Genomic DNA, 22745 nt, shown 5'->3' with positions numbered 1-22745 from the left:
CCGAGATGTGGGCAGGGTTTGTATTTATGGCGCGGTCTCCCTGCCAAGTTGAAGCTGCGGTGGTAGCCCAGTGTCAGTTGTTTCAGGGCTGCCCCTTTGCAAGTAAATGAGTCAGGTGGGACCTCCCCTGGCTGTGCTCCCAGCAGCGCAGGGTGTGAGGGAGATTTTTAACAAGAGGAAAGCTTCATTTTTAGTGCTAAGGTCAGGGAGGGATCCAAGCAAACGCTTGCTTCAGAGAGCAGGAGTGATCTGAGGGATATTTCAGCACTGCTGTTGGTTGCTGCAGCTTCCATAATTGAGTTTTATTATAGATGAAGACACAGCTGCAGGAGACTACTGGCAGAGAGGGACAGAAGTTGTTCTAAGAGAATATCTTGCTCATCCCTGTCCCACGTTCACTGCACAGCACGAAACTTGCCTCTGACCAAAACTTTGGACTGTTGCTGGAAAGCAGAAGCACGGAGAATTTGCTCACACTTCTGTTGGAGGCAGCAAAATTCTCTTTTAATCCTGAATATTACTTACAAATTAGGAACAACAATATTATACAATTCTTTTGCTAGTGAGAGAGGAAAAAATGGATGCATTCAGAGCACCTGAAAATGAGTCGCTGTTGTCCAGTTCCTCTGGTCCAGGCAGATGGGATCCCTTCTGTTGTCCCTTGGACTCCATCCAGCCCTGGCACTTCAGGCTTCTGGCAGCAGTCATGTTGGTGGTGACCTCCCTATCGCTTGCTGAGAACCTGGCTGTCATCCTGGTAACTTTTAAGTTCAAGCAATTGAGACAACCTGTCAATTATGTTATAGTCAATTTGTCTGTGGCTGATTTCCTGGTCTCACTGACTGGTGGCACCATCAGCTTTTTAACCAATCTAAAAGGTTATTTTTATATGGGATACTGGGCTTGTGTACTGGAAGGATTTGCTGTCACATTTTTTGGTAAGCTGGATTTTGTTTGTAGTTATATGTTCTTTCTACTATTCTATAGCTATCCTCTAGCTTCCCCCGTCACTGACTTTGCATGCCTTGGAACTCACTGGTTCTTCCCCCAGTTACATATATTATGTAGGGGATCTCGTGTGAGTGAATAACATGTATCACTATTTCTGTCATACATCAGTGGCTTGTTGCATGTGTACTGATCATTGAATATGTTTAATGACAAAAAGCTTGTTAATAGAATAAGTGTTGTGGGGGTTTTGGTTAAACAATGTCAACCCCCCCCCCCTCACTATGTGTAACTGTTTTCAAGGTTTGTATTCAGGTGTGTGCATATAAGGATAGGTGAGAGAATGAGAGAGAGAGTGAGTGGCTGATGTTAAACTGTGAAAAATATCAGGGCACAGAAACATCTTATGTTAACTACCCTGCAGTGGTTCTGAGGAACTGTGACACACCTGTAACACTTATATCTTTTTGTGATTTGTTTTCTTGCCTTTGTTTTACTAACTACAGAAAGAGTTTTGAAATTGCTCTAAAAGGGAAATCCTCACCACAAAGTTCCCTGTCTAAATACAACTGAAGAATAAATGGGAAATTAGTTTAAAATGGGACATCCACTTAACTTGAGAGTCACACTTATTCCTTTCTCCCTGTTTCTGAAGCTGCACAGTAAAGCCAGCCTGGTAACTGTGTCAGTGCTCTAAACAAACACTGTGCTGATCCTCAGCCCGAACAGGAGTCTCACAGTTGCTCTCAGCCTGTTTAAACTACAGAGAGGGAATGCTGGTGAGGGACAATGCTACTAGAACAGTTTGTGACATGTAAGCCATGTCCCATGGAGAAAGATCAGGCTATTTCAAGATTTTGGTCACCAGCCAGGTGGTATATGCCTAATAAACTGATAATTCAATGTTGTGGGCAGCTGTCTGTAGGTTGGAGTTTTGTGACAGTCCGAAATACAACATTTCTTGCAAAGATACTGTTTTGAAAAAATAGTTTGTTAATTTGGAAGCTACACAGAATTTGCAGGGTTTTGTTTTGTTTTGTTTTTTTAGAACCAAATGAAGAAAAGAGGTCATCGTCAGTTAAATGGCTTGATCAGCTTCTTGGCTTTGTAGTCATTATAGTGTAGAGTGGCAAACTAGACAAATATGAAAATCTTGTGCTCTTAACAAACATTAGAATAATGCACATAAATTGCACACCCTTTCACAACTTGGGTTGATGGAGAAGGTGCCTGATATGGTGGGCAAACACTGGAACAGGTTGCCTAGAGTGGCTGTGGAGTTTCTATCTGTGGAGATACTCAAAATCCAACTGGATTTGGTCCTGGACAACCTGCTGTATGGCCCATGCTTGAGTGTGAGGGGTTATTGAACTTGAAAACCTTAGAGATGCATTTCAACCTAAACAGTTCTGTAACGTGGATGGTGTCTGCTTTTCAGTGCACCTCCCTAGTTGCTGATGCTATGTTTCTTCCTACAGGCATCGTTGCTCTCTGGTCTCTTGCTCTGTTGGCTTTTGAGCGGTACATTGTGATCTGCCGCCCATTGGGAAATGTGCGCTTGAGGGGAAAGCACGCAGCCCTAGGTATTGCCTTCGTGTGGGCCTTTTCCTTCCTTTGGACCGTTCCACCAACAATGGGTTGGAGCAGTTACACGACCAGTAAAATTGGAACTACTTGTGAGCCTAACTGGTAAGGCCACCCTTGCAGAGTATGGTAAAGAAATGAAACTTGCAGCTCAGGATGTCTTGGGGTGGGAATTTAAAGGAAAGGTTTGAGGATGATGTCCATCTCTGCAAAAATGAATGTAAAGAAAGTTGAAACAAAACTGAGGAAAAAAAATGCCAAGAACAGATTAAAAAAAAATCTAAAAAGAGTAGCTTCCATCTCTAATGAAAATATCCATCCTGTACCTTGTGCTTTTTGTCAGGATTCACAGAGGCAGATTTTTCAGCAGACTGCCCTGAGCAGCCTGGTCTGACCCCGCAGCTGACTGGACCTTGAGCAGGAGGTTGGACACGTGTCTGTTCCCAGCTGACTGTCCCACGGCTCTGGTGTCTGTGGTGCTGTGTTTGTGGTCACGGGATCCCAGCCCAGGCTGGGGACGTGGCCCAGAGCTCCATCTGCTGATATGATTGGAGATGTAAAGGGGCACTTTGGACAAAAACAGTTGACAAAAATAGTAGTGACAGTGCTTTGAAGAGCAAAATTAATACTTCAAGAAAATAATAAAAACACATACCAGTAATACATACACAGTGTATTCTGTGTTTTATATAGGTACTCAGGAGCTTATACCGACCATACGTACATTATTGCATTCTTCACCACCTGTTTCATTGTGCCTTTATTAGTGATTTTGGTATCCTATGGAAAACTGATGCGGAAGCTAAGGAAGGTAAGGTGAAGCAGTTATAAGTAAACTTCGAAAAAGTGTATGTGTGCAAACATTTGGAATTTTTGTTTGATTTTTCTATAAAGATCAGATATAAGCAAATCAAATTTCCAGGTGGCAAATACACTCAGTTATCAGCTCTTGTTATATAATTATCCTTACAAACACAAATTTATGCTGTGGTCAGAAATGATTTTTCAAAGTGTGCAGTTTGCATCACTTATCAGTACATCTCATTAGCCAAGTGTCACACAAAGAATGTCTGCCTCATAAAGTGGATGACCCAGAATTGTTTATTTACAATTATACTTCCATTCAATAATGTTTCTTAAGGCTCAAACCAGATAAATCAGAATTTAGCTTAAAATTACTGCATTTGTAAATGTTAAGAGTGCTGGCTAATACTCTGTAACACCTACATGCAGAATAAGATGTAGCATTTGTAAATAATGTAATGCTGTTTAGTAAATAAAACACTAGATTGTCCAGGAACACTTAAAAGACTTGAGAAAAGCTTTTGAGTTTTATTTAATGATTGTCTGGCTGCAATTTGATTTCCACACAGAGATTGCCCTAGTAATTGCTTTTTGTTCTCACTTTGACAATAAAAATACAAAGATACTTAAGTAAATAAAAAGTTAATAATGACAGTGTACAGCAATTCCTGTTCCTCAGTAGGAACCACACCCTGTGGTTCAGTATCAGGCTCCTTTTGTGCTGTCACACTCCAGAGGAACAGGTCTTTCCTTGTAGCATGACAGATCTTTAGCCTGCTCACTAGCTTCAGTGGTTGGAGGCCTTGTATGTTTTCTGGAGTCTTCTGTTGTTTCTTTAAAGGTGTCAGAGACACAGGGCAGGCTGGGAACTACAAGGAAACCTGAAAGACAAGTGGCTGGAATGGTCGTTGTTATGATCGTTGCCTTTCTAATCTGCTGGATGCCGTACGCTGCCTTTTCTATCTTAGTCACTGCATACCCCTCCATCGAGCTGGATCCTCGTCTGGCAGCAATTCCAGCTTTCGTCTCCAAAACAGCTACTGTTTATAATCCAATTATTTATGTCTTTATGAACAAACAGGTACTGTATGCTCTGAGTGTTGTTAACATTCGCTTTGTTATTTTGGTTTGCTTTGTAATGAATTATTTCTACTTACCTACATGTTAAATAGCATTGCAATATCAAACATTTAGAACTAAAGAAAGAAGTCACTGTGTATCTACCTCTTGGAAGATGGTGTAAGCCTCTGTGCATTATTGAAATATGAACATTAATAATTATTAAGTTTAGATATTATAAATGAAAATCAGCCCTTAGTTAACATCAGTTAGTTTTCTGAATGAAAATTCTATTTTCAAGACTTGTCCCAGTACGTTTTTATAATTTTTCAGGAATGCAATGCTAGTGAGTTGATTTTTGAGGTGAGGTGGAAGGCTCCAATAGCTTGAATTGGTGTCATGCTGCGTTTGTGGCTGTATGTACAGGGAGGGCAGAAGCACCGCATGTGCCTGTGGGACAGGGAGCGTTCTCTGGAATGTGGGCGGAGGACTGGAGGTAGAGATGGGTCGACAAGAGTGTGTGTAATAATAAACTTGAATAGGTTTATGCAATGAATGTAGCTACTAAGAGTGGTGGCATCAAGCAGAGTATAAGCAAATAGGTGAAAAGAAGGAAAGTAGTAAAGTGTTGAATAAGAAGTGATGAATACATGTATTTATTTAGTCTTGCAGGGAGAGCTGCTGCGTGTATGTCTTATGGGCAGTACCCTGCCCTCCCAGTGCTTGGCAGATGTGTGCTGGTCCCACCCTGTTAATGGATGTGAATGCCATGGAAACAAACTATCTTTGAATAGTTGGATATTGGCACATGAAAGCCACTCACTAGCCCGGGGAAATGCCCAGTTCTGTCCATTAGATGTGGTTAGTAATAAGCAGAGGAAAATTATTTTTAGAGCAAAATTTTGAAGTAGTTTGGGTCTTTTTAGCATGTCATTATTTCTCAATTTCAGAGTTCTTATGGTGGCACAGGCAAATACATTTTATGGGGCTATTTCTTTACATTCCAAACTCACTCATGAGAAAATTTCCAAAGTTTTAGCTAAGACGCAGACTGCTTTATAGAGATATTTTAAAATTCCTTATGTGTTTTGATTGATCTCCTTTTTCTTTCGACTTTCTAGTTCAGGAAGTGTCTGATTCAGATGTTCAGCTGTAGTGCCATAGAAACTGCAGAGTCCAACATGAACCCGACTTCAGAGAGAGCAATGCTAACCCAGGACAAGAGAGGCAGTGAGATGTCCACCATGGCAGTGCGTAGCACCCTTTCTAAGAGGAAAACTGGAGATGAACACAGAAATTGCCGATCTTTTGCTCAGTTGTCAATTTCAGAAAATAAAATCTGTCCCCTATAGAGTGGGACATGCGATCATTAATGCAGTGCTCCAGCATACTTCCTTGTTACCATCACTTAATACAAAAAAATGTTGTCAGTGGGGGTGTTACGTTCCTGTGGACACTGGCTTTTGAGATTCCAGGCTCCTGGGTGCGCACAAGCGTTTCTTGGCTCTGCAGTTGCAGTCAAACGCCCACCCATAAGGTGAGTCTCTTCCTCTGCTGCGTTCCTCTTCCGAGTCCACAGCCTGCTTGCTCCAGAGAGTAACATCGGGGAGCCTCTTGTTGCTGTCCTGGCACTAAGACAGTAAGGATGGGGGAGTTTTACGCTGATGACAGCTCCTTGGTCAGCTGGACAAAAACATCAAGTGGCATATGGCTTCAATGTCCAAATAGACAAGTAAATAATAGATGGCACACAGCTGGCTCAATCTCAACCAATGGAGGTGCAGGGAAGAACAGGTCTGAGTGATTTTGTTTGTTTGTTTTTTGGTGGGGTTTTTTTTGGTATTTTTACTAAAAAAACAGAAGCAGAGGCTTCTGCACTTATGTCTGTCCTTGAGAACCTCCTCTGGGCCACTGCAATCTCCAGTAGCTCGGATAAGCCATCCAGGCTCCCAAGCACTGTTTTACTAAAGCCCTAGCAAGAGCTGGTCATATCCTCTCTTTGCATCCCTCTTTGTCAAAAAAATCTGTGCTTGTGGCAGCTTTTGAAGTAAAGTAATTTGGACTAAATGATCATTGTAGGTCTCTTCCAACTGAGCTGTTAACTCAGCTTTAGGAGTTAGTAGGGTCTAGGAAAGTACAACTGTGCAGGAATGCTGGAGAAAGGGCCAGTAGCACAGCTTAGAGTTGTGAAGCTGGGCAAAATTCTTAGATCTTTTTTGGAAGCACAGATATTAGCCTTGCAAAGTGGCTGGTGCCGTGGGCTCCCGGCAGCTCTGGGCGCTGCCTCCGGCTGCAGAGGCACCGCACTTAAAGTACCTGCTTTATCTTAGCACGCCAGCTCACGGCAGGGAGCTGCCTCTGTGAACTCATCCCAGCAAAGCACGTAGACAGCAGCAGTGTGCGGAGGGATAACTAAGAAGCAGAGGAGTAATGTTACAGCCCTGTGATACCAACCACATGCACATACATCTTTGGAAGTTAAATGGCATGTTGTAGTTTTAAAGATGATGTTCCACAGCAAATACGGGTATGTTGTTTCGCTGGTAGAATTACATATTCTCCTGTAGTTATGCAGTGTTTAATTTGTTGGGTTTTGTTTTTCTGAAGCGGCATGTTTAAAGGAGTTAATTCCAGATAACTGTAGATCCTGTATGTTTAAAGATACTATAAATTATCAAGTGTTAATGTATTCATATTGTGGCATAATGATTTCATTAGAGCAGTTGTGCATAACACTCAACATGAGATCCTATTCTGCTATCATTTACGTGATATAAATTGAGTCACTAAGTAATCTCGTCTTTGCATTACATTACAGTGCATCATTTGGTCTGCAGAGCTGCCTAGAAAGAAACACAGTATTTCACTAATTCTATACTTTTCATTATTAATACAAGCATTTCCATATGGTGGTTCAGATGGAAGAAGTTTGTTAATTTTGATGTTATGAAAATTTTTCTTGAACAAATGCCAGAGTTTGGTTAAAACCACACACAGCTAATTCTTGGCAGAGTTCAGCTTGTAAAGTTACATTTTTAAATGTAAGTATTTTTGGAGGGATTTTCTGTGAGGTTCTTTTTCATGCAATATTTAAAGTCTGAAACTTACTGGCACAATAGAATAGAGATGTAGCAGTCAGTAATTATTAATTAAATTTGGGAATAATACAGCCAGACTCTTAGAACAGGTATTTTATGAGGATGAATAATAAATGGCATAATTTGAGACCTTTATAATGTTGTCGTACCATTTTGGCTGTTATCTGCATTTGAGGAGTGCTTCTTCCTGAGTCAATATTTGTAGAGCTTCCACATCTTGATATTAATGTCAGGAAACACTGGTCCTACCTGTGTCTGGGGTTCTGCCAGTGGACATCAAGAAGTGGCTGGACTGTAGCTGACTCACGCACTAAGAGGAACAAAGTTTGGGTACAAACTTTGCAAGCATATCACGGTAAGTCACGGTAAGCCATTGCTGTAACTACCTAATGAAATTACACAAGGCCAATATGTTGCTTTCTGCTTCACAAATCACCACACATTCGCTATGAGGTTTTCTTTCCAAGCATGACAGTTAATTTCAATGGACTGTGTGGACAGGAGTTGGTAGAGCAGGCAGAGGAAGGAAGGAGTCCAGTGCTGAGTTCTTTACAGGTCCTTGTATACATTTGTACTGCCTGCAGCATAAGAACTTGTCACATTTAACCATTTTTTTTGTCACCCTTATGGCCTCTCCTAATACTCATATTTCATTCAGCTAAGGATGACTGCAAATGTCTTTGGAACCTCATGAGCAATGCTGCACTTCAAAATGTGTTCAGTCCATCAGGATTGAACACCCTACCAGTATAGAATTTCAATTTAGCTCCAAGTGCAAAGGGCTTAGAATTCAAAGTTGAGTTTAGATACATAACCCTTTATATTGCCTTCATGGCTATGGTGTTTTACCTCGTAGAATCTGCCATGACTCAGCAGCTGGGGGAAATCATGAAGGCCTAAATGCTTTGTTTGGTGTCTCAGTGTCAGTGTGCTCGGGGAGCTTCCTGGATTTTTTGGCTCTCTTTGCTGGGATGTTGTCCTCTGAAGGTTTGGGTGTGGTGGTTTTGGGTTTTGTTTAAATCATAGTTGTGCCTGGTGACATACAGTGAAATGGCTGCTTTCTGCATGGGCAGAAACAATCCAAATGTCCTTTGGCATTTTGTTCTGCTTGAGGCCAAAGCTTCAGTCACTGCCAGTGTACACTTCAGAAGCCCTTAAGACAAGAACAAAAGTTACTGGTGATAGCAATGCCTTTATCTACAGGAAGCTCTCCTTGCCTTTGTTAACCTGTGGCTGGCTAAGTGAGTTTATGCAGATACGTTCAATATGAAAGTGTGCATTACACAGAACCACAGAATCACAGAATGCCCTGAGCACAGGACACCCCCCAGCTCACACCGCGTGTCTGAGGACGGTGTCCAGTCTCCTCTTGAACAGTCAGGCTGGGGCCGGGACACCTCCCTGGGAGCCTGTTCAGCGTCCAGCACCGCTGGGTGAAGAACCTTTTCCTGATGTGCAGCTGCCCCTCCGTGGCTCATCTTCTGCCGTTCCCTGGGTTGTGTCACTGTCACAGAAGAGGTCCGCCCGGCCCCTCCTGCTCCCCTGCTGCAGCTGCAGCTCCGTGAGCTCTGCCCGCAGTCTCCTGCGTGCTCAGGTGCACTCGTTTTCAGGGCAGTAGGGGGTCTGTGCCCCTGCCAGTAGCAGCCTTCCCGGGGGCAGGTGTTTCCCCGCCGCCAGCAGCCGCGCTCGGTGCCGCCGCCCCGCTCCCTCGCGCCGTGTAGCGGCGGTTGCCGTGGTGTCCGCGGCGGGGCCTGCGGCGGGGCCTGCGGCCGGGCCTGCGGCGGGGCCTGCGGCGCGTGGTGTGCCCGCGCTGCCGGGAGACGCGGGCGGGGAGCGGGCCGGCCGGCCTGCCCCGCGGGCGCGCTGCGCAGCCCGTTGCCGGGGTCGCTCGGGGCGGCCGTCGGAAGGTGCCGTCGCAAAGCGGCTCCCCAGAGCGCGGCGCCGGTTCCGCGGAGCTGCCGCGCGTCCCGGGGAGGCCGCGGGGAGGCGGCCATGGACGGGTCGGTCCGGGAGCGGCTCCGCGCCGCCCGCGGCCGCCGAGGTGAGGTCTGCCGGTCTGGAAAAATGGGCGGATAAATTCACACTTTAAACACGGAAACGGCTTGATCTTAACCGGCCGTGTTTCTAAATAGATAGAAAACGTATTATTGTTCCGAGTGCTTTTAATTGCTGCTTAACTACGAGAAATAACTGCCACAGCGCTCTTAATCGGTTTTCTTCCAGTCAAGTTTACTTCATGTAAAGGCGTTAAGGATCAAATCTCGAATGTCTGTGTGAACAGGGAGTCCTGTCGAGTCAGGGAGTCGTGAATCAGGCCTTCGCGTAGTTCTCTTGACATCGGTGACTGTAAACGGCAAGACAGTTGTTAGTGCTGCATCTTGGAGCTGTGGCCGACTTTAAACAGCATTGGAGGAGAAACGGGACGCCATATAGTTGATTTGAAATAACGTAACCATGTCTGTCAGTCCAGCTTGAAGCATAAATTCCCTGTTACATGCTTTATTCATTTTTTATTTCAGATGTTCAGGCTTTGAAAGATGCTTATGAGTTGATCAAATCAGCCAGTCGAGGAAAATCTGCGCTGGACTCATCAGATAATTTCAGCACCGACTTATATGTTTTATGTGCTGAACAAGCATTGGAGGTTTGTAATTTAGGGAGTTTATTTAATAAAAACATTTATAGGATATATTGTATTTACAGTTGTTAAAGTTACTACTTAAAAATATTCCCAGAAGTACCTGTGAAAAATATTACGCTGTTCTGCTTTTGGAGAGCAATTGTTTAAACGTGCATTTTCAGTTAAAACCCGGCCTCTAAATTATCACTTCTTTATAACCAGTTATCAAACCGTGGTGTGTGAAGTTTGTAATTAGACCAAAACATTCAAGGTATACCATAGTAATATGAAATAGTTTGCCACGCCTGTTTGTTCTTGTTATGGAGAACTAACATTAGCAATTTGGTTATGACCGAAGATAGCGAGTTTGTGAACAGTCCCTACTGGGCAAAAGAAGAAAAGATGACATTTTAATGATGAGAGATTGTTGCTAATTGAGCTGACTTCTATAAAATGTGGTAGAGGTTCTTAATTTTGAAGTATTTTTCAATTTGCAGTCCATGCGTGCAAGTGATTGGATTTCAAGCAGATGGGGTTTCTAATGAAACATTTTTTCCCCCACAAGCTGTAAGCTCCTCAAATTCTATCTGTTGTCTGAAAACTGAGGTGCAGCACTGACATCCATACAAAATCCTGCAGGCTAATATCTGTCCTTTTAAAAAAGATCTCTAAGAATTTTGCCTTTATGGTAAAAATTCTGTTAACTGACATTAAAAAGTGAAACATTTTTTTATGTACTATAAGGAGTTATATGACTGAGTGACTAAGGAACCTTTAAAAACAAAGGACCCATTTTGTCATTACAAACGTATAGAAAAAATCTTGCTTTAAATTTTAATAAATCTTAATGGGTTTGTACCAGATCTGATATGCAGCTTTATGGAATATTTTTTGCATACTGGTATGCAGTTAGATGTTACACTTTGAGTAGGCATGTCTTTTTAAAAACTAACAATTCTAAATTATTTGTTGCGGTTTTTAAATATTAAAATGCTTTTCTTTGTCTTAGCTGGGATATCTGGAAATGAGCAGTGACTGTCTACAGATGTATTTTAAAGGAAGATTTCCCGTGAACCAGTTTCTTGGCAGAGCATATTTGTGCCAAGGCCAGTTGCACACTCCACTCTCTACAGATAATTTGGTGAGAAATTTTAAAGAGTATTTCTTCCTGGGTTTTAATGTTCTGCTTTCAGCCATTTAAAATACACAAGGTTAATCAGGATTGTGGGAAAGATCCAAGGGAAATATCTCGATGGGTAGTTTGGGAGTAAACAGCACTTACCAGCTGAGTTAGTCTAAGTTGCAAACACTTTGAGGAGGAAAAAAAAGGATGCTTGCAGAATTTTTCAGACGGTTGATTGTTTTAAAGTCAACCTTTTCACTTTTTACATCCATGTGATACTTTCAGATCGAATTTAAGTGTACCTGCTCAAACAGTTCCTAGTTTTGTTCAGGATCACACTGAGCGTTTCACAGCGTTGTGGGAATGGAGCCCGAGGGGCCTCGGGGAGGCGGCGCAGGTCAGTCCTGCGCCCCTGTGCTCCCTCGAGCCGTGACCTCTCCAGGTGGCACTTCGGAGGTGGCTTTTTGAAATGAGAGGTGATGCTTCCTGGGAGCAACTCAGCAGGACACTCTGCTTCTGAAAACTTGCGTGTGTTACTAGTCGGTGATGCCATGTCCGTACCTGATGAGCAGTTTTCACCTGCTGCTGAATTTGAAATGGAGTGAGATCATTTTCTGTTGTCAGCATTTCGCTTGTGCTCGTACTGTGGTCAGTCACCTTCACAATTCGTCAGTGAGATCTGACCCCTTAAAATGCCCTTAACAGATGTTTGTTGTTTGTGTTCACAAATTTCCCTGACAGATGTTGCTGTAGTTTCTTTGAATAATGTGTTTGAATTAACTTTAAAATCCTTTCCCTATTATGTTATTTCTACTTTCACTGCCTTCTCTGAGTATATGTGCAGAGCAACTGATCAGTGGTCCCTCTAAATTCTGTAGACATATGGAAAGTATTTTCTAATGCTCAGTAGCCTTTTATGTTTCTAAATTAAACTGATTCTTCTGTGATGTTTTCTAAATCTCAGCCAATTTTTCCTGTTTTCTTCTTGACTTTTGATAATGCCTTAGAAGTTAAGAACCATCCCAGTATGTGCAGCTCTAACTTGGTTCCCTTGTGTTGTGTGTTGTAATGCGCTTTTCAGACACACTTTGTATCAGTTGTAAAGTTTTTTCACTGATGTGTTTGTAAACCATGTATGAAAATAGGAGTGGCACAACATCTCATGCTGTGTGACTGGTAACCATCATTAACTTAGAAAAGATAAATGTGTCTTCACTTTGGTTTCCATCTAAGGAATCCTTATTAGCTGATTAAGGTGCTTGTGTTCTTAAGGTCCAAGTGCAACTTTTCTACTTTAGTATCTACCACCTCTCAGACTCTTGATCCTGGTTTTCTCTGTATCTGGGCAGTTCCCACTCATTGCTCTCCTGTGCCAGTCCCAGAGTCCCGTAGGTCAGTCCCAGCTCTCTCGGAGCTTTTAGCTATTCTGTCTCACTATAGTGAGACTAGTGATGACTAGTGTCATCCTCTTCCTGCCCATCTGCTTTGCCATTTCCACTGCATCTTAGGCTTTCAAAAATCCCTTTTAATGATCCCGTCCATCTTCTTCACACCGTCCCTTCAGGTGTTTGTACATGCTGGTGGGATCCCCTCCTCATACGAGAGATGCTCCCGTCCCTCCATCATCTTGGCGGCCCCTCGTTGGACTCTCTCCACAGCGTGGGTGTCCGTGGCACCGGGGGCACGGCCGTCCCGGCGTGGGCTCACCAGTGCTGAGGGGCCGCATCCCCCCGCCGGCCCCGCTGCTGGGGCAGCGCAGGGCGCGGGGGCTGCTCTGCAGCGCGGCCGGGCCGGGTCCTGCTCGGCTCCTCTGCAAAGCTGCTCCCCGCTGCTTAATGGGAACAACGGCATGCCTGACACAGCATGCAGTTGACAAATGCTTGTTGGAGCTTTTCTGAAGAAAATAATACTTCAAGTTTTTGAATGGGACAAACCTTTTTTTTTTTTCCCCTGGCTTTGCTCTTGGACATTTCTGAGCTTTCTTTGCTGAAAGCTTAAAAAATACACAGCTGTGGCATTTTGGAAATTTTCAGGCCTGATAATTAAAGTTTGGCAGAAATGAAAGAAACAAAAAATAAAGGTTTAAATTTGAAATCAGGAAAACACAGCATGTTTTATTTGAGGTTGATCTGAAAATAAAAATTCTGAGATGTGAAAATATTGAAATAGGAAAATAATGCACTGATTTATAAAAGCCATATTCAAATTGCATTTACAATGTTTTTGTTCTGTTCTAGGAAGAGTTTGAGAAGTTCGTACTGTTTTTTATGAAGGCAATAGATTTTGCTGTCCATGATCAAAGGTAGGCCCTACCTCCTAAAATCCCAGGAAATGTTACCGAGTTAGGTTTTCGTAGTTGTTTGTCTCACATTTTCACTAGGTAGTCTGGAGTTGTGTTGTTTGGGTTTGTTTTTTACTTTTGTGGATTTTCCTTCCATTTTGTCACTGCACTTGTGTAGCTGCTGTGCGTGCTTCACCATGTAAGAATAGTGCAGCCTTCAGTAGGTGGGACGGAGCCTGTTTGAGGCTGGTAGGTACCTCAGAGCGTTTCTTCTGCTTTTATATTTATGCTCAGTAGAAGGAGAGCACCACGTTAGCTCATTTTAAGTGGTTAGTTACTGGGCAGAGCATAGTTGCAAGAGTTATTGTATTCTTCTTGAGCTGCACTTGTGTTCTCAGTTCTCAGGATTGGTGCTTATCTAAACACTTAGAAAAAGTACCAGTTCCTGATTCTTAGAAGTGTTTTCAAATACTCTGTACTTTTATGTTTACCTAAGTCCGTGAAATAACTAAACTCTTGATTCTTGTTTTTCAGATACTATTTTTTGATATATAATGCCTCGGTTCTTTACTGGCAACTTGTGAGGCCATATCTTCAGCCTGGATTCCGCTATTGTCTAATTCCTAGCCTTTGTCAGATTGTTAACGCGTTAAACCAAACTGAAGAGCAAGACAACGAATGGAGAGCAGAGCTCATGATGTAAGTTTGTGTTTTTCCATATGGCCCTTCGGTAGTCTTTTGTACATGTGGCTACCACCTGAGGTTGTCTTTAATAATGTATGTTTCATTGGTAACATTGTAGATATGTTTATTGTGGAAAGCTTAATTCATAACTTTTTAAAGATATAGAAATGTACGCTAAACATAAAAGGTGCTTCAGTTTAATGTTTACTTTGAGGTTGAAATTTTAGTGGCAGAGGCCCTAGGTCTGATCTGAAGTATCACAATTTTGGAAGTAGTATTTGAGTCGTTGTTTATGTGCAGTGCTTTTAAGGGAGGAGAAAGACAGGCTCCTCTTTTCTTTAAAAAATACTTTCTTCAGGCGAAGAAACATACCCTTTAAACAGATAAACGAAGATCTCTTCTGTCATCTGATCCCTGAAGAGAAAGAAACAGCCAATTTGGGAGCGGTACCTTGAATATAAAGAGTCTCTTGAAAAAATATCAATAAGAATTATTTTAGAAAGCATTAATAAGTATTTAATACAAATATTTATTTGATCTGCAGAAATTTACTTGAGTGCTTCCTCGATGCTTCAAAACTGAAAGAAGCAAAAGAGTTTTCATCTACGGCAGCTATCTTTATTAAGGAAAATGTTCCAGATAAATACCCTCAACTATTTTCTCTAATGGTAACATTGTAAAATATTTTAAACTCTCAGTAAGACAGGAGGTTTCTCTACATTTCATAAGATGATAGTTATAGTTGTTAAATATGTTGTCTCCGTTTAAATTTTGAGCTCCCAAACAATACAGTAAATATGCAGAGATTTGTTACCAGTTTGTACATTTTTGATACTATAAGCTAAAGAGCTCCCTACAGCCCCACGTTATTTTAATACAACCTAATATATAATTACTATTAACACAGAAGGGGTAGTGGGTACAACTTGCCCTCGATAGCATAAGGCAGGTTATATTTAGCATCTGTTGACTTTTCTTATGCTGATAAATACTTAACCCAACTTGAACCCTATAAATAGTTCTGGAAATCAGAGCATATGACAGTAGTTCACGTTTCTTGCATGCCCTTAATTTGAGAAACGAGAGTGAAGACAAATGTGGCAAAAGCAGAAATAGGCAAATAAAACTTGGAAGTTGCCTGCAGTCATATTTGCTTTCTTTCTGCTACACTGTCTATTGTCCTTTTCTGTCCACTCCCAATCACTGCATTTCGAGAACATATGTTTGTAATATAACGTTCTCTAACATTTGAATTAAGAGAACCAATATACAGCCTTCCAGAGGTGCAGTATTAATGAAGTGATAACATTTAGGCAAGGTCAAAATGACTTTTGTATTTTTCAGAGGCACTGTTGAGCAAAGCTATTTGACAGTGGCCTTAAACAGAAGAATAAAGTAGTTCTAAAACTGAACTTGGGCTGCATGTCTCAGCAGGACTGCAGAAGTGTGATCCCCACCATCGAGTGCTTTGGTAACAGGGCACTTCAGTCCTGCAAAACTTACTGTTCCAGTACAGCTGAAGTCATCAGTGCTGATTGCAATGGGCAGCCAGTGCAGAAGAAATGATGTGCACATGTTTAATGTGTAACTCTACAGTTAAACTGAAGTAACTACAGGTTATTGTCATTTCTTCTTAACATTTCTTGCTCTTTGCAATTTATAGTTACAGATACATTTAAATAGGGCTCATTTCTCCTAGCTGGACGGGATAATTTCAGAATGAGTGTTATCAAAGGATATTAAAAATGCATTAATCAGAATTCTAACTCAGCTGTTAGTTCCACATTTAGATTTCTGCTAATACTTCTGATCCTCGCTATGCGAAGATTAGTATTAGTATAGCTCTACCAGGTGATCTTTGTGGTATCTACGCAGAACAATATCAATGATCATAGTGGTCTCACTGCCCTTAAAGTCCATGAAAAAGCCTTCAGTCAACATCCCTGCTTCATTTTGAGCCCTGTTGAATGTCTGTCCTATGTTTGCTTATTTAGTCAATTAATAATTAAATTATTTTGTAGGTATATCATGAACTAATGGATATTTCCCAGGTAGAGAAAGAAATACAAAATTCCATCCATCTTGCAGTTATTTATAAAATGCAGATGTTAAAATTGTGAGTATTAAAATGTATCCTTCCACTTGTACTTTGACGCTTGCTATTACAGGGGTGGAGTCAGGTTCTGGTGTCCCATATGCAAGTAGAAAAATCAACTGCAAAGATTAGTTTCTTTAAAGAGAAACTATAATGACAGTTTGGGCAGTAACTGTCAGGCCCGTCTGGAGAACAGCCTCAGCTAAAATGGGACATAGTTCCTTGGTAATGTAGGGAATAGTGTGTTGTAGGGGTATTCACAGCTGAAAGAATTTAAGAGGTTGAAAGACATTTTGTATCCAACAGGTTGCAGTTCAGTACACCAGTCATGTGTAAGAGAGTAAAGATGAAGTGAGGAAATCACACCTGAAATATGATGCATGAATCACAAGGATGAGAAGCATAATGCTTTTTAAACTTCTTAAAGGCATGAAACAACTGTGAAAATTGGACTTCATAACAAAATCTTATTTATTTTTTTTCAATGTCTTAACACCTCCCCATTTTAAAAGTATTAATTCTCTTCTTAGTAACAATGAATTATATTATGTTGACATTATAGGAAAGGAGTTTTGCATACTATTGTTCTTTACTTCCGGAATAAGATTTACTGTCCGAAATATTAATTCTTATGCTGGCATGTTCCTTGTGCTTCATATCTGTCTCGGAGTAACTCACTTGGCATACTGAATTAGGTTTTGTTGACTTGTTTTTTAATTTTTTTCTTTGATATTTCAAAGTCAAAGTATCCTGCTGATACCATTGGACTACGAGCCATCCATTCTAGAGTTAGGAGAATTATTTCAAATTGTTAATGTAATAATACTTCTTGTGAAAAATTATGATCCGTTCTTAATGTATTGCAGGCAGTGGGACACAGATGAGTTTCCAAGTGATGCCACCGCAGATCTGAATTCTGTATATGTGCTTTTGAAACAATACGATGTGCCTCCAGCAGCTGTTCTCAGCATGAAGTGAGTTTTACTTGTCGTATCCCCATGACAGTTGATGCTGAAGCTAATGCTGTTTCCACTGAAGTCTGACAAATTCCTGTTGACACTGAAGAGAGAGAACTCAGTTATAATAGTTTGTGTTGCGTTAACACTTAGGTCATCTTAAAAAAAAAAAGACAAAGGTCCTATCAGGCTTTAATAAAGACCCCAAGATTAAGTATCTTCTTACATATATTTGTTTGTATAACATGATTGAATCTTTCCATAAGCCTTTCTTGTTGATAACAGGAGATTTTAAAAGGCTTTAGAATTGACAAGTGCTTTTCAGACTTCAGTTCATTTTTAGCTTTTCTTGGGGCTCTTCCCAGTTCTTCAGCATAATTTTGAAATGCAGACTACACTGAACTGTCTGTTCCAGTAGTTATATCACGGCTGTTACATACGGAAGTAATACTACATTTCTACTCATTAAGGTCAGTCGTCTTTGATGACATTCAGGTATCTCAGTACTTCTATCCCAGACAGTGTGCTGTGCTCGTTGGGTTATTTCTGGAGATTCAAACATGTGGAACACAGTCTCCTACTGTGTGTGTGTTCTGGGTTCTTAGTCCCTAAATAACTGACCAGCGGATTTGAGTGTTTTGTGTGCCAGTTGGCTGCATTGTATTTACATAATTACTTGCAATATTTGTTTGCTATTTCACCATCTTTGTGCTGCATACATTTCATTCTGTATTTTTTATTCAGGAACAGTTTGTGTGAGACTACAGTAGAAGTATACTAATTATTTTCCATAAGCAGATAAACTTTTGTATTTTTCATGTAGCCAACTTTAATATTTTTCTTTTTTCCTTGTTAACTGAGCATTGCTATTATAGTATAATCACATCCTCTAATATTCAGGTGACTTCATAGTTTTCAGATATATTGCACAAATTTTCTTTCATATAGTGTTTTTCTAATTCCATAAAAGAGCAATATCAGATTCTCTGAAGTGATGTTTTTCTATTTTTGAAGGATTCCTTTGATTCTGGAATTTGCTCGTTTCTCTCTGAAAGTTAACTGCATTAAGCTTGCATATGATTGTGTACTTGATTTGAAGAGAACCGGGATTACTGTAAGTATTAATATTAATTACAGTTGATTTCTGCTTTTATTTTTTTACAAACGCCCCACCCCCTTGTGATTATACTTTAAAACTAATACTAATAGTTCTGGGTTTTCTGTCCATCTCTGTATTGTTTACATATTCATTAATGTAAATAACTACTTGGATAAGTGATCTATTCCTAAACTAAAGAGGTGTAAGGTCAGGAGGTGGGGTGCAGGTAGAAGAGGGTAACTAACAAAATGGTTAGTTTTGGCAAATACATGTTAACTGTAAATTTTTGCCCATGTGTTTTAAATGTTACTTGTGGAACAGTTTCATGGGAAGTTAAATGCTGCCTGTTCAGTTTTGAAGATTTAAGCAGTTTACCCATTGAGATTGTGACTGGTCACTAAGATGTAAGCTCTAAAAGCAATTAATGTTACGTACATGAACTTTGGTCTTTATGTATACAATATCATCCTTGCAGAACAGCATATGCCTTCAAATTTTGATGAAGAAAAACCAGAGCATTTGTCTGGAGCATTACTAGGGGACTGATGGTAGAAGGAGGTCAAAATCTTGCAAAAAACCAAACTAAAACCAAACAGAAACGCCCAAGTTGTTACCTTTTCTGGAAAGTAGGACTTAAGCAGTACCGTTCTCTCATTGGAGCGAGAAATTTAGAGATGTTGTGCTGCAAACTGCACTCCCTGATCCTTTCCTTAGTGTGGATCTTTTCTGATAGTGTTCATTCCTATACATTGCCCAGAGTCCTTTAGTAGGAATGATTCATTTCCCAGCAAACTATTATTTGATCTGTTATTTAGTAACATAATTTTTACACTTCTGTAGTATTTTTAGTATAATGTTACTGTAGGGATGTTCTTAGATTGAAATTTTGTGTAGTCTCCTTAATAACTGATCTTTCACTGTGTATGCCCTTTTTGATTCCCACATCCAGCTTGCTCTGAGGTTTGTTTTTTCTGTTCCTTCCCTGTTGTTGTGGTTTAGCCCCAGCCAGCAACTAAGCACCACACAGCCACTCACTCAGCACCCCCCTCAGCGGGATGGGGAGAGAATCAGAAGGGTAACAGTGAGAAAAGTAGTGGACTGAGATAAAAACAGTTTGATGATTTAAAAGAAATAATAATAACAGGAAAATAAGAGAAAAAAAAGATAACAGAAGAATAAAACCCAAGCAAAGACAAGGGAATCAAGTGAAAACGGTTGCTCACCACAAACCAGCCGAAGCCCAGCCGGTTCCCAAGCAGCAGCCCCCTCGCAACCTTCTCTCCATTTTATTACTGAACGAGATGTCGTGGTTGGTGGGGTCACCTGTCCTGGCCGTGTCCCCCAGTTCCCCGTGCACCCCAGCCCGCTGCTGGGTGAGCAGCAGAACAGCCCTTGGCGCTGGGCAGGGGCTGATTGGCCACAACATCCCTGTGTTCCAAAACAAATCTAAAACGTAGCCCACACAAGCTGCTATGAAGGAAACTAACTCTACCTCAGCCAAATGAGTACACCCACCGAGAAACAGCTGTTTGTCACTGTATTCAGAAAATCAGTATGTTTTCAGATACAAAAATGTACAAAAAAGTGCCTGGTTGTGTTGCGATACCCATGAGTAAGTTTTTAGTTATTGGAAACATGCGCGTAAGGAAATATTAGTGGCAAATACTGCCAAACAAATTCCAAAACATATTTCCAAATTTCTGTTATAGCGATCCTACTTTGGGTTACTTGTGAAGTAAATTTTACTTATCCTCACTGAAATATTTTTATTCCAGGTGACTGCTTCAGGCCTGTTTTTTCTGAAAATTTCCTGCAAGTCTAAAATCTTACATAGCATTCCCCTGGAAGATGTGTTTAAATGCACCAGATCAAAGGCTCACAGGGAGTCAGTGTTTGCACAGGCGGAATCGCCAGGATCCCCCATAGCATCCGGGCCCACTCCCGGGCAGCTCGGGGTGTCCCGGTGACCATCCCCGGGCAGCTCGGGGTGTCCCGGTGACCATCCCCGGGCAGCTCCCGGGCAGCTCGGGGTGTCCCGGTGACCATCCCCGGGCAGCTCCCGGGCAGCTCGGGGTGTCCCGGTGACCGTCCCCGGGCAGCTCCCGGGCAGCACGGGGTGTCCCGGTGACCGCTCCCGGGCAGCACGGGGTGTCCCGGTGACCGCTCCCGGGCAGCTCGGGCTGTCCCGGTGCCCATCCCCGGGCAGCTCGGGGTGTCCCGGTGACCGCTCCTGGGCAGCTCGGGCTGTCCCGGTGCCCATCCCCGGGCAGCTCGGGGTGTCCCGGTGACCGCTCCCGGGCAGCACGGGGTGTCCCGGTGCCCGCTCCCGGGCATCTCGGGGTGTCCCGGTGACCATCCCGGGCAGCACGGGGTGTCCCGGTGCCCGCTCCCGGGCAGCACGGGGTGTCCCGGTGCCCATCCCCAGATCGCCTGGCCTCATTCCACAGTGACCACAGCGAAGGACAGAAATCCATGCCAGGTTCCAGTGCCTTGGCTTTGCCAAATACAGACAGATTTCTCAGCCATAACACCAATTCCATCTCTCTATGTATTTGTCATTACCTGATAGTGGCAGTTTTCTGCATTCATCTGGCTTTTTCAGTATCTCATCTGTTTTCCACTTGTGGGGATGTTAAATTAACAGGTCATGCGGAGTGATTTGGCAATAGTTCATAACGAGTGATGGATGGTGATGCTGTCTGGCTTTCCCTACTGCCCCACATGAAACCCAATACAAAGTACCTTAGGTGATCCATACGTAGGATTTGTATGATTTAATACCCAGATCTTTCCTGAGCTGTTAAAAATCTAACCTCTTCTTTCACTTAAAAGTTTCATTACCCATCAAGATGAATCCTTTCTCTCTTGACTAGCACTTATTTATTCCAATCATGTACCTTTTTAATAACATTAGTGAGCAAGAATCTACTAGAACTGAAATCAAATTACAGCGTAGGAAAAATCAAGTGTACCTTGGCTTTCTTGTTGCAAAGTCTGGCAATGAATGACTGTAAAAGTCCTGGTAAAGTTATTTTGCAGCTTTGATTTAGTAAGAAGTGACATCCATTCAACAACAAATTCTACTCCCTCTTTATTGTTTCAGTTAATTAGCTCATATAGTGGGATTTTTAGCAAGAAAGTACAATGCTGTATTAGTGTAATTACATGGGTTTAATCTTCCTTGTGTTCCTTTTTCATTATTAAAATTAGCATTTTGTATATTAATACTTCATAGGAGCAAGGGAAACTTCTTGAAATAGAATGCCTGGAATGTGAATATGAAGCAAAAAAAATTGGCACTAAAATAATTACTTACACCAAAGGAATTGTTGAGGTATGTTCTTTAACATTAAATTTGAGAGAAAAGTAAAAGTTTTAATTTGTTAAATGAGGAAAATTGTGTTAGGCTTGTGTGTCTTTATTATGTTATACTGATGAGAAATTATTTTAAACTTTATATTCTTTCTAATTGGGCTGCCAAGAAGAAAACGGGATAATAAAGAACAGTTGTATATTCCTCCTTTAAGTTTTCTCTCTCACTGTAGCGGTTTGTAATATATTACTTTCCAAGGGTGAAGGTGGTGGCATTGAGGCGTGCAGAGGCAACACTCCTGGTTTCATGTTTTACAGTTATGGGACGTGTTTTCATAGAATATCTGGGGTTGGAAGGGAGCCATAGGGATCGTCAAGTCCAACTCAGCTATTGTGTGTTATGGGCAATCTCATACAAATTTTTGTGTCAGAGAAATGCAGATTATTCCTGATAAATTGTCACACTGGGGAGGATCTTCTCATATTTCTATAGTCAGTTGACTTGGTTATAGTAGAGACCATCAAAAGTAGAAGCCTAAGTTGTCAGTATTATCAATGGGATTAGATGGATGCCTGCCATGAGCAATTTAGAACAGCTGTTGGGACAATTAAGGTTCCTAAAATAGAAAGTATGAACATACTTCATGGAAATCAATAGTGTTAGTGCATAAACTTAGTCCTGTCTATGACTGCTCTTATTTTAGGATTCAGAAATTTCATTCACCTTTTGAAAAAATAAATAATTAATTCTTCATAGTATAAAACACTAATATTACTGCTTAAATAAAAAATGGGATTTTTAGATACCTAGGTATTTCTGAATGTACCTACCACAGTCTATACAGTTGGAGAGTTTTTTGGTTTGATGTTTTAAAATTTTATTTATTTAGTTAGTTAGTTATTTTAATCAAATAACCTCTAAAAAGAACTGGATAATTAGTGTCTGTATTGTAGGTAAGGATTTGCTTTTAGATTTAATAGGAACTGAGTTTGACAGTATGGTAAATCCCATTAATTTTCTTTTTTTTTTTCCTCTCCTACACTGCATTTGTAGCTTAGTATTAAAAAAAAAAATCCAACCC

The 22745-nt window shown here is 41.3% G+C and overlaps 2 protein-coding genes across 2 annotated transcripts in view; both read left to right on the top strand.

Moving 5' to 3' along the window:
* Positions 1-577: 577 nt before the first annotated feature.
* Positions 578-5780, top strand: LOC135990752 (opsin-VA-like). The gene is made up of 5 exons (XM_065638772.1): positions 578-938; positions 2427-2637; positions 3226-3343; positions 4178-4417; positions 5517-5780. Exons 1-5 carry the CDS (start codon positions 578-580, stop codon positions 5745-5747), a joined length of 1161 nt encoding a protein of 386 aa, XP_065494844.1. The 3' UTR covers positions 5748-5780.
* A 3705-nt stretch (positions 5781-9485) lies between these two features.
* Positions 9486-22745, top strand: part of CFAP46 (cilia and flagella associated protein 46) — a 70195-nt gene continuing 56935 nt past the window's right edge. The window contains 10 exon segments of the mRNA XM_065638943.1: positions 9486-9534; positions 10013-10137; positions 11123-11254; positions 13474-13538; positions 14052-14216; positions 14746-14869; positions 16223-16317; positions 17163-17270; positions 18267-18366; positions 21587-21685. Coding sequence (XP_065495015.1) covers positions 9486-9534; positions 10013-10137; positions 11123-11254; positions 13474-13538; positions 14052-14216; positions 14746-14869; positions 16223-16317; positions 17163-17270; positions 18267-18366; positions 21587-21685 — 1062 coding nt within the window.

This window comes from Caloenas nicobarica, chromosome 7, assembly GCF_036013445.1.
Source record: "Caloenas nicobarica isolate bCalNic1 chromosome 7, bCalNic1.hap1, whole genome shotgun sequence".
NCBI classification, from domain to species: domain Eukaryota; kingdom Metazoa; phylum Chordata; class Aves; order Columbiformes; family Columbidae; genus Caloenas; species Caloenas nicobarica.
This window is presented reverse-complemented; position numbering and strand designations above follow the sequence as displayed.